This window comes from Quercus lobata, chromosome 2 (genome assembly GCF_001633185.2).
Source record: "Quercus lobata isolate SW786 chromosome 2, ValleyOak3.0 Primary Assembly, whole genome shotgun sequence".
In the NCBI taxonomy this organism is placed as follows: Eukaryota; Viridiplantae; Streptophyta; class Magnoliopsida; order Fagales; family Fagaceae; genus Quercus; species Quercus lobata.
Window position 1 is genome coordinate 32,152,166 of NC_044905.1, and position 10,833 is coordinate 32,162,998.

Genomic DNA, 10,833 nt, shown 5'->3' on the forward strand with positions numbered 1-10,833 from the left:
CTACTATCTTGGTGCACCATGTATTTCATGTGTCAATTTCATGCCCAATTTCACAACTTTTTGAAGTCTTCAATTATAAGTGATAGAATAGAAAAATAACAATAATAATAATAATAATAATAATGTTAGGCTTATGTACAATAGATCACATCAATATATTGTAAATTTGGTGTAAGGTATGTGCTAAATTTATTTATTTCCGTCAATTTGCATGTGAATCAGTTGTCTGCAAAATTTGGTGGGTCTTGATTTCCAGACTTTGAATTTTGAGAGGCAACAACTATATTATTTAAGGTTTCTTGTCATCTGAAATTATGACACTGAACAGGACAGAAGTTAAGTTATAGCTCAACCTACTTTACAGTGCCATTTAGTCATAAGATTAAAGCCTTCATTGCACTAAAACAAAATTGTCACAACTGACCTACCCCTTATTCTAGTTTGAAAAATTCCAATTTCGGTGAATATGTTATGATTTATGAATATAGAATAGTCCTTGCTTTGCTAAGAGATCCCTTGAGTTCATGTGAATTTGACATGCAAGTTCATTACAAAGATTACCTTTTCTCTTTTATAATGATTTTAATTTGATTTTTGTTCATGACCAATATCTAAACAGATCACAGAGACACAATTTCACGTTTATCACTATACTTCGAGTCCAACATTAAGGACCTTGCTCTAAATTGTCATTTTCACAAAAATTTATGATTAAACCATGTTAAACTCTGTAATAGACATGATATATTTACTTTAGTCACTTCTTTTTAGACTATAAACAATAACAAACCTCGGTCTCCTGCCTTTCATACACCTCTTCTCGTCGAAGTTGAGCGTAGCCTATAGGCAGATAGTGCCACTTTTGGCGATTTGTGGAACGCATGGCATACCGACTAGTGTGAAAAGATTTGATCGAGACATTATGGTCAACATTGTGAAAGATTGCACTAAAAAAAAAGACCCATTGTCTGTTGTGCATCATCTAAAAGGCAGGTTAAGAAATAAGATGTATCTAATATTTAGTTGATTATTAATATTGTGAGCCCAGAGAATTTGTGGTTCCGACTCACTTTACATTAGGGCCTTAGGCCCAATCCTAGGAGAGACGTTACCGAGGACGTGCAACGAAAGTCCAAATGGCATAGAGGTGTAGCCGAGGACAGGATCGTCCTCGGCATCCCAAAACTTAGAAGGAAAGAATGGCATGCCATCAAAGGCAGCCCCCAGAACGCTCCCAGAAGAAAGGGCGAGTATAGTGTAGGAGCGGTTCAAGGGAAAGGCTGTCAATACTGCAATTAAGTACTCTGCGCCTGACAGGGTCATGCTCTTCAGTTTTTACAACCACCCCCAACCACTTTGGGTATGGGCTGACAAGACAAGTTTCAACCCTAAAAAGCGGAACCTACACATGGACGTATGGGAGAGGGGAAAAGCTAGTATAAAAGGAGGAGGAAGCAACCAAAAAAAGGAGGCGAGGCAGATCGTCTCCAGGGCCATTGAACCCTAAAGTAAAAAGAATAATAAGAACATTAAGCTCCTCATACGAGGTCCAAGGACCGGAGCCACTCAGGCCGTGCCGAGGAGAAAGTCTTCTTAGATACGCTAGGTTCGCCCACGTGCGATCATCATGAACACCATGACTAACTACTGTCCAAAAACCAAAGCTTAGCCTTTTAGCCCATTCTCTACAAATTTATTGTTTAGGCCTTTAACGTTTGAACCCAACAAACCAATTTGGGGTCATTACAAATTGAGTCCTTACAATTGGCGCCGTCTGTGGGAAGGCTTGTGCGTTGGCGCAGGCAGCCGTTAGTCATGGTAGGATCAAGCCCCTGTCAACAAGGGCTTCTCAAAAGAAATAATTTTGGCAGTGGTGCAAGCTATGCGAGAGCCTCTCCGTCATTTCCAACAGCACGCGGTTGTTATCCTAACTCAACTCCCATCCAAGGCTACACTTCAAAGTGCCAGTGGCACGAGCAATTCTAGGGGCTTCTAACATCAAGTCTATGCCCCACACCTTTGTCAAGGGGCTAATCCTCGCGGGTCCAGTAGCCCAACTCACCGAATTCCTATAAGTGTTGGACAGAACCAAAATCTTGCATGGTCCTCGGACTCAAACCTATTGGGAAACCAACTACTTTAAGAAAATATAACTTTTGGACGAAACCAAGGTCTTGCATGGTCCTCGGACTCAAACCTATGGGGAAACCAACTATTTCAAAAAAATATATATATATATATATGTGTATATATATATATATATATATATAAGTTTTGGACAGAACCAAGGTCTTGCATGGTCCTTGGACTCGAACCTATGGGGAAACCAACTACTTTAAGAAAATCTAAGTGTTAGACAGAACCAAGGTCTTGTATGGTCCTCGGACTCAAACCTATAGGGAAACCAACTACTTCAGGAAAATCTAAATTTTAGACAGAACCAAGGTCTTGCATGGTCCTCTCAAACCTATGGAGAAACCAACTATTTTAGGAAAATCTAAGTTTTGGATAGAACGAAGGTCTTGCATGGTCCTCGGACTCAAACCTATGGGGAAACCAACTACTTTAAGAAAATATAAGTTTTGGACAGAACCAAGGTCTTGCATGGTTCTCGGACTCAAACCTATGGGGAAACCAACTACTTGAAGAAAATACAAGTTTTGGACAGAACCAAAGTCTTGCATGGTCCTCGGACTCAAACCTATGGGGAAACTAACTACTTCAAAAAAATACAAGTCTTGGACAGAACCAAGACCTTGCATGGTCCTCGGACCCCCAGCCCTAAGGAGACTAACACAATCGAGTGTTTAGCCCCGGTGCAGTTATACCTCGGTCCTCGGACCGGATGCCAAAAACAAGCTGAGGCTATGAATGTCATCAGGAACGTGGCAAAGCACCCTAGTGCCCGGCGACCCTCTCGAACAGTTCATTTTAGGTTACCTATCCTCGAGTGAACACACCATATGCAATACAGAATATTCAGCTATTATCCTAGTTAGTCTCATATGGTTAACCTACTTTAAGTCAGTATTATTGTGCCCGTCAGTTTTAATAAATTCAAAGTGATAACTCTTTGTTAACAAGGGTTTAGACCTTAAGTCCTGTTTGAAAGAAAGGGACACCAGCACATCCATTCATAAAATAATTATTGCAGAAAAGAAAAAACACGCAAAATGGGATAAAGTCATCTTTTATTAGACAAAGAAGTAGTACAGCGTACAATAAGGGGCTTGGACAAGCCTACACTAGAAGCCTACTACAGAAGTAAAAAAATAAATAAATAAATAAAAAATACATGGGAACAATAAATCCTTCAATTTTGCTTTGGTGGCGATTAAGCACGTCCGGATGACACCAGTGATAGAAGAGAAGAAGAAGCAGAAGCGCCTAGGTGGCACCAGTGATAGAAGAGAAGAAAAAGCGGAGGTACCTAGGTGGTACCAGTGATGGAAGAGAGGAAGAAGCGGGGATGCCAAATCCCCGTACCAGCTCTGACCGCAATCGAGTAAGCATCACATTAGCAGCAATCAAGCGAGAACAGATAGTACCGGCGATGAGAAATCTCAGTGCTATCGCACCAAAAATTTGATGCGACCTCCACCTGCTTCGGATTTTGGTTGAAGGAAGAAGAGACTCCTTTCTTGCCTTATCAAGGGGAAGAAATGTCTTGAGTCTTTGTCTCCCTTGCCCTGAGCGGGCCATGTTGGATCTCGAAGATACCCAAGGCCTTTGAAGAAGGTGTGGTCCCCTCACCCCCATCCTGGCCTTAACCATATCACCCCCTAAGGCTCAGTTACATTGGTAATGGGGATTATGGGCACAACTGGAGGGTTAGGGATTTGAAAAGCTTAAAGGGTCTGCAAATAAAGGAAATGACCCCCCACCGTGCTTCTTAAATAGGGGGCAAGCCTGGCGGCATTTAATCTGTACAAATCTTCAAGAAAAACTACAAACGAGATAAGTCTCGCTCAATTCCCAAAGCTGTCTTCAGCCGTTGGATTTGCGTTGCCTCGTAAAGAGACCTTATTAAAGACGTGCCTTGTGCACCGAAACGGCAAGAACGCTGCGTGGGTAAAACTAAAAAAATGTCTCATAACCAAGAGCATGTCCCAAGCAAACGAAGAGGCTTCGGCATTGATGAAGGATAAGACTTAGCAAGCCGTGACATAGGCCCGATGTCACCAAAACCCTCATCTCCGTCCGAGGGGCTGGACAGCAGGATTTTGAGAGGCTATTGTGGGGCCAGAGAATTTGTGATCCCGGCCCACTTTACATTAGGGCCCAAGGCCCGATCCTAGGAGAGACATTGTCGAGGACGTGCAACGAAAGTCCAAATGGCATAGAGGTGTAGCCAAGGACGATCTTGTCCTCGGCATCCCAAAACTTAGAAGGAAAGAATGGCACGCCATCAAAGGCAGCTCCCAGAGCGCTCCCAGAAGAAAAGGCGAGTACAGTGTAGAAGCGGTTCAAGGGAAAGGCTGCCAATACTGCAATTAAGTACTCTGCGCCTGACAGGGCCATGCTCTTCAGTTTTTACAACCACCCCCAACCACTTTGGGTATGAGCTGACAAGACAAGTATCAACCCTAAAAAGCGGAACCTACACGTGGACGTATGGGAGAAGGGAAAAGCTAGTATAAAAAGAGGAGGAAACAGCCAAAAAAAGAAGGCAAGGCAGATCGTCTCCATGGCCATTGAACCCTGAAGTAAAAAGAATAATAAGAACATTAAGCTCCTCGGACGAGGTCCAAGGACCAGAGCCACTCAGGCCGTGCCAAGGAGAAAGTCTTCTTAGATACGCTAGGTTCGCCCCCGTGCGATCATCATGAACACCATGACTAACTACTGTCCAAAAACCAAGGCCTAGCCTTTTAGCCCATTCTTTACAAATTTATTGTTTAGGCCTTTAACGTTCGAACCCAACAAACCAATTTGGAGTCGTTACAAATTGAGTCCTTACAAATATTTTTATATGGGTTTTGATTATCACACCTATATTATTTCACATCTCTTTCTTCACAATTACTTTTAATGTGTTAAAATAAGGACATTTTCATATTAGTTGTAAATGTGTATGTAAAATAGTAGATATCAACGAGTGTGAAAGAATAATTAGCTTTTTTTTATATGTTTAAAAAAATTAATTAAAATATGCATAAATATTTAAAAAAGAACATATATACTCACAATGTATATATTGCGTAAATCAACATGATAAAACTTAAGTATAATTTCTAAGAAGTTGTACTTTAAATTCTCCAATTACATTTAATTGTGTCTATATTGATCAATGAATAACATTGTTTTTGTTTTTGTTTTTTTTTTTTTTTTTTTTGTGAGAAACAATGAATAACATTGTTGAGTTTAATTGTTAAAATATATATATATATATATATATATATAGTACCTACAGAAATGGCAAAACTTGGGTACAGACGTACATTATCTTAATTAGGGCTGTCCACGGGTCGGGTCGGCTCGGGTTTGGGCCTGACTCGAACTCGACCCGACTGGATCGGGTTACAAAAAATTTGACCCGAAACCGACCCAATAATGGGTCAGACCCGACGGTTCGGGTCAACAGTTGAACGGGTCGGTTTGGTCGGTTAGGCGGGTTTGGGCCGAAATTGGGCTAAAATTGTGAATTTGCATAATTTTTTTTTAATTCAACTTTTGACAGGCCTTTTGGGCCCAAAATTAATGGGCTTACTACTTTTAATATCATTAAATCATATATATAAATCAAATGGGCCTTTTTTCACCTCCTTTATTTCAAATTGGCCCATTACACAACTTTGAAACCTTTGGGCCTCCAGCCCTTCAGTCCAAATTTAATTTTCTAGCTCACATCTAATGACAAAAAAATACAGTAAATATATAACAACACAACCTGGGTAATTGCAATTTGCAAACACATAAAAAACACATGATATTGCTTTCTAACCACCTGTTAAAACTTCACAATACAAAAAAAATTTATCAAAATGCCTATAACATTATAGGACCTGGGCAGCAAAAGCACAAGAGGATGCCCAAAATTTTATAGGCATTAACATGTAAACCCCCTGTTAAAACTTCACAATACAAAGAAAATTTTTCAAAATGCCTATAACACTATAGAACCTGGGCAGCAAAAACACAAGAGGAGGCCCAAAATTTTATAGGCATTAACATGTAAACCCCCTGTTAAAACTTCACAATACAAAGAAAATTTTTCAAAATGCCTATAACACTATACATAACTTGCATGTAAACCCCCTATACATAACACTATACAAAATTTTTCAAAATGCCTATAACACTATACATAACACTATACATTGAAAATTTTTCAACATGCAAACCCCCTGTTAAAACTTCACAATACATAACTTGCATGTAAACCTGGGCAGCCTATTAAACCTACCAAGTTGTGCCAACCACTCATACATGTAAGTTATGTAACACAACTAACACAAGCCAACAAACAAATTCTGACAAATAATTCAATCACAGCCACACCACAAGTATGGCAACAAACCAGCAAACCAGCAAACAAATTTTAACAAATAATTCAATCACAACCACATCACAAGTGTGGTAACAAAAGATAATAAGAGCATCTCTTGCAATATTTCCATAGAGTTAAAGAAGGCAGAAAGTGTGTAAAGCAGTAGCTAGTTATAATTAGTTACAAACTTCCAAAAAATAGCTTTTCTAAAACATTTAAAGAGCAACTACTATATAGAGTTTAGTCCATGACTTATAGAAAAGAAAGCCTATTAAACTTAATAAGTTTTCTTTCCTATAAGCAAGAGTTAATTTATCAATTATCAGTTAGAAAAGCACTGTCCAAAAAAACTTCCAAATTGCATCCAAAAAGCTGCCTCCTATACAAAATGTGTGTCCTTCCTCCTACAAGAAAATGGGCAAAAAGATATTTATCAATAAAAAGTATAAGGACAAGACCAACAAATACAGAATAGTTATAACAAAAAACAATAGAGAAAGCAGAACCAAACTCAATAGAAATAACATAAGGGCAGAAACTTACCCAGTTTTTGATTAGTCATCAATGTTAATTGAGATACCTTTGCTTGAGCTTGAACTTCCACCACCTCTTGCTGCTTGACGTATAACTAGAAAAGAGAAAGAAATGAAGACTATTAGATTAAATTTCATTTGCATTAGACACATTTAATAGCACTTAATAGACAAAGTTTGGAAGTTAACATATTACCTAAATCATGAAATTCATCTTCCAAGACCTCTACCTCATCTTTTGATTTGCGAAAAGAAATTGGAACCAAGGCTTGAAGCCAGTCTTGTGCACAAACTAGATTTTGAACCATAAGTGGGGAGAGTGAACTCCGAAATGGATCAAGTATGCGTCCTCCGGTACTAAACGCCGACTCAGATGCAACAGTAGAAACAGGTACAGCCAGCACATCCCTAGCCAATTTGGACAGCACTTGATATCTATCTGAATTGGCCTTCCACCACCCTAATATCTCAAATTTCACATCCCCTCTTCTACTTTCACAATTTTCAGCCAAATATTTGTCAATCTCATTGCTACACCCTATGGACTGCTCAGCCTCCAAAAACCGTTCAAACCTAGAATTAACCATCACATATGGATCACTACAACCTATTGACTCACCTTCTATGTGTGTCCTCTCCCTCTCACTTGCTACTTGTACATTTGATGAATCAACTCGAGAATAAAAATCATACAACTTGACCAAGGCACCCCTCACCAATTCAACCATCACATCAGCCACTTCATTTCCATAAATTTCAGAAAAACAGAACTTCAAAAACCTCAACTTCTTTCTTGGATCAAGAATCACAGCCACATACAAGAGATGATTCATTTTATCCCCTTTCCCCCAATACTTATCAAACTTAGATTCCATTTTAGTTGCCATGTTTTTCAAGAGGTGGTTTTGTGATTTACTTAAATTGGAAATATTCTCTTGAATGACAAACATCTCATCAAAAAAGGTGTTGGCAGTAACATACAAAGAACCTGAAAACTTTTTTGTGGCATTGTAAAAAAGCTTCAAAAACCCCACAAATATCCTACAATTTTGAAAATCAATACTACTAGGAGATCCCATACCACCACTATTCTCCTTGTTCATAAAGTATGAATAATAACTATCATCCTCAAAGTCCATACGTATGAACACTTTTTCAAATTTTTGTGCGGTTTCTAACATGAGGTAGGTAGAGTTCCACCTAGTTGGTACATCTAGACAAAGAAGAGACTTAGACTCAATACCTAATCTCTCCACAAAACCCACAAAAGTTTGATTCCTATTTGGTGAGGACTTCACATACCTCACAGCTTCACGCACCTTTGCAATGGACGCATCAATTTCTCTCATACCATCCCCCACAATCAAATTTAGGATATGTGCACAACACCTCATGTGTAAGAACTCATGTTCTAAAACAGTTCCCTCCCAATCTTTAGTTACATTCTCCAAAAACTTAATAGTGGCACCATTTGAGCTAGCATTGTCCACTGTTAAAGTGAATATGCCATTAATACCCCACTCATGCAAACACAACTCAATCTTCCTACCTATGGTCTCTCCCTTGTGGTCTTCAACTTGACAAAAATTCAAAATTCTCTTATGTAACTTCCAATCATCATCAATAAAATGACCAGTAAGGGACATATAACACAGATTTTGAATACTCGTCCATGTGTCCGTAGTAAGACACACCCTACGACCCTTCAAAGCCCCCCTTAGTTTCTCTCTCTCAACACCATAAATGCTAATCACATCCCTAGCTATAGTTTGACGAGATGGGATATCCCTAATTCGCAACTTAGGTTGTAAGGTTGTTGCATATCTTTGAAACCCATACCCTTCAACAAACCTAAAAGGCAACTCATCTATTATAACCATTTCAGCAAGTGCCTTTCTAGAAGCCTCAACAGTAAAGGCTGTCGGTACAAGCTGAAACCCTTCCTCCCCATCCATTTTAGGTTCAAACATTAAGGTTTGTTGCCCACTAAGTATCTTTCTATTAGGGTTTTTAACACAGATTGGTGTATGATTCAACAAGTTAGCAGTACCATGCCCCTTACTATCAGCTAGATAAGTTTTTTGACAGTAATTACAAGCAGCCTTAAAATGACCATCACCAATATCTACTTTTTCAAAATGGTTCCAGGCAATAGACTTTTTCCTATTAGTACAGACATTGCCTTTACCTTTAGGTGGAAGTGGGGGAACCTCAGCATGGGCAGTAGGTACAGCTTGGGCAGCTTGGGCAACAGGTTCAGTTGTGGCAGTAGGTGTTGCTTGGGAAGGGGATGCATCACTTGAGTGTTCCATAACCTATAAACATCAAATTTATAGATTAGCAAACAACCATAAAAGTAACACACAAACAATAACAAGAAGTTAAAAGAGAAAGAAAGGATACCTCAAAGAACTCTCAGCTATCAAGGATTTAACCTTGAAAAGGAAGCAAAAAGCCTAGGATTTCAACTCCTGTATAAAATTAACATTTCAAAATTTTAAGTTAAGAAAGCAAAATGAATCAAACGAGTAATAAAATACAATCACATAAGAAAATAAGAATGTGGATTTCATCTTTTTAAAATAGAGGCTCATCTTCTTCTTTTTTATACAGTGAAGATGCAAGTACATTGATCATAGAAAACGAAACAAAACAAAGAATAAAACAGGCAGATAAGAAAATAAAAATGTGTTTGGATTTCATCTTGTTAAAATAGGGGTTCATATTCTTTTTTTACAGTGAAGATACAAGTATATTGATCACTAAAAAAAAAACAAACAAAACAAGGAATAAAATAGGGCAGATACAAATCACACTCAGAGCACTACCATAATGAGTCAATGCAAGAAAATGATAAAACCAGGGAGCACTAACAAATCACACACAGAGCACTAACAAAATGATAAACCCAGATTGGGCAAAAAAAGAGGAAATAACACATATTTGCCGAATGAAAATAACACTCAGTAGCAGATCACAACATTAAAGAACACATATTTGTACAAGGTGAAATGAAAATTAGATTCCTTATAATGCATTTAACAATCTAATTGCAAACAAGAGTTTCAATGCAATTAAGTAGCAGATCACAACATTAACAAATAAAATAAAATAAAGCTTAGCAATTTCTAGCATCAATGAAGAACGGATTATACCATACAAAGGACTGAAAATCATCAAGCTTTCCTCTTTATTTGCCGAATCACAAACACAAAATACAGAAAAAGAGGGATGAAATAGGAAGGAAGAAACTTTACCTGATCTGAGACTAGGAAGCCGAGTCTGAGAGGCTGAGTGTTAAGGAGTAAAGGGATTTGTTTGTTTCAAAATAAAAATAAGAGATTTTGAAATCACTAGAGACTAGAGAGACTAGAGAGCAGAGAGAACGTAGAACACTCGGGAAAAGTCCAATTTATAAGAGAGAGATATGAGGGAAAATCTGATTTTGATTTTGATTTTGAGAAGTGTAGCCAAGTTGACTCTTGAAACCCTAAACTATGATTCATGAACAGAGGCATGGGAAAGATCAAATCTGAGTTTGATTTGAAGGGTAGCCGACTAGCCATTTGGGGCTGGACCGGCTGGTAGAGAGAGATAGAGAGAGAGAGAGAGAGAGTGAAGCCTGAAGAGAATTAGAGGAAAGTGAAGACGGAAGAGAGTTAGTGAGGCCGAAGATACTTGGAGAGTGAGAGAGAAGGCCGGACTTGAAGTGAAGAATGAAGGGAAAGTTTAGGCTTTTGGAAGTTTAGGCTTTTAGATTTTTAGTTCTAGTTTTAGGCTTTTAGTTTTAGGCTTTTGAGACTTACAGAG

The 10,833-nt window shown here is 38.5% G+C and overlaps 1 protein-coding gene across 1 annotated transcript; it reads right to left on the minus strand.

The window, feature by feature from the left end:
- Positions 1–6,862: 6,862 nt before the first annotated feature.
- Positions 6,863–9,335, minus strand: LOC115963195 (zinc finger BED domain-containing protein RICESLEEPER 2-like). Its single transcript, XM_031082127.1, has 3 exons — positions 7,220–9,335; positions 7,034–7,118; positions 6,863–6,894 (listed from the first exon to the last, which is right to left on the minus strand). Exons 1-2 carry the CDS (start codon positions 9,333–9,335, stop codon positions 7,045–7,047), a joined length of 2,190 nt encoding a protein of 729 aa, XP_030937987.1. The 3' UTR covers positions 6,863–6,894; positions 7,034–7,044.
- Between the last annotated feature and the right edge of the window lie 1,498 nt (positions 9,336–10,833).

What these genes read in the sequence shown, in the direction of transcription:
- LOC115963195 (XM_031082127.1), bottom strand. Translation starts at nt 9,335, where the DNA reads ATGGAACACTCAAGTGATGCATCCCCTTCCCAAGCAACACCTACTGCC. An exon ending in AGATGAATTTCATGATTTAG is followed by an intron (nt 7,119 to 7,219) that starts GTAATATGTTAA and finishes TCTCTTTTCTAG; the next exon opens with TTATACGTCAAGCAGCAAGA.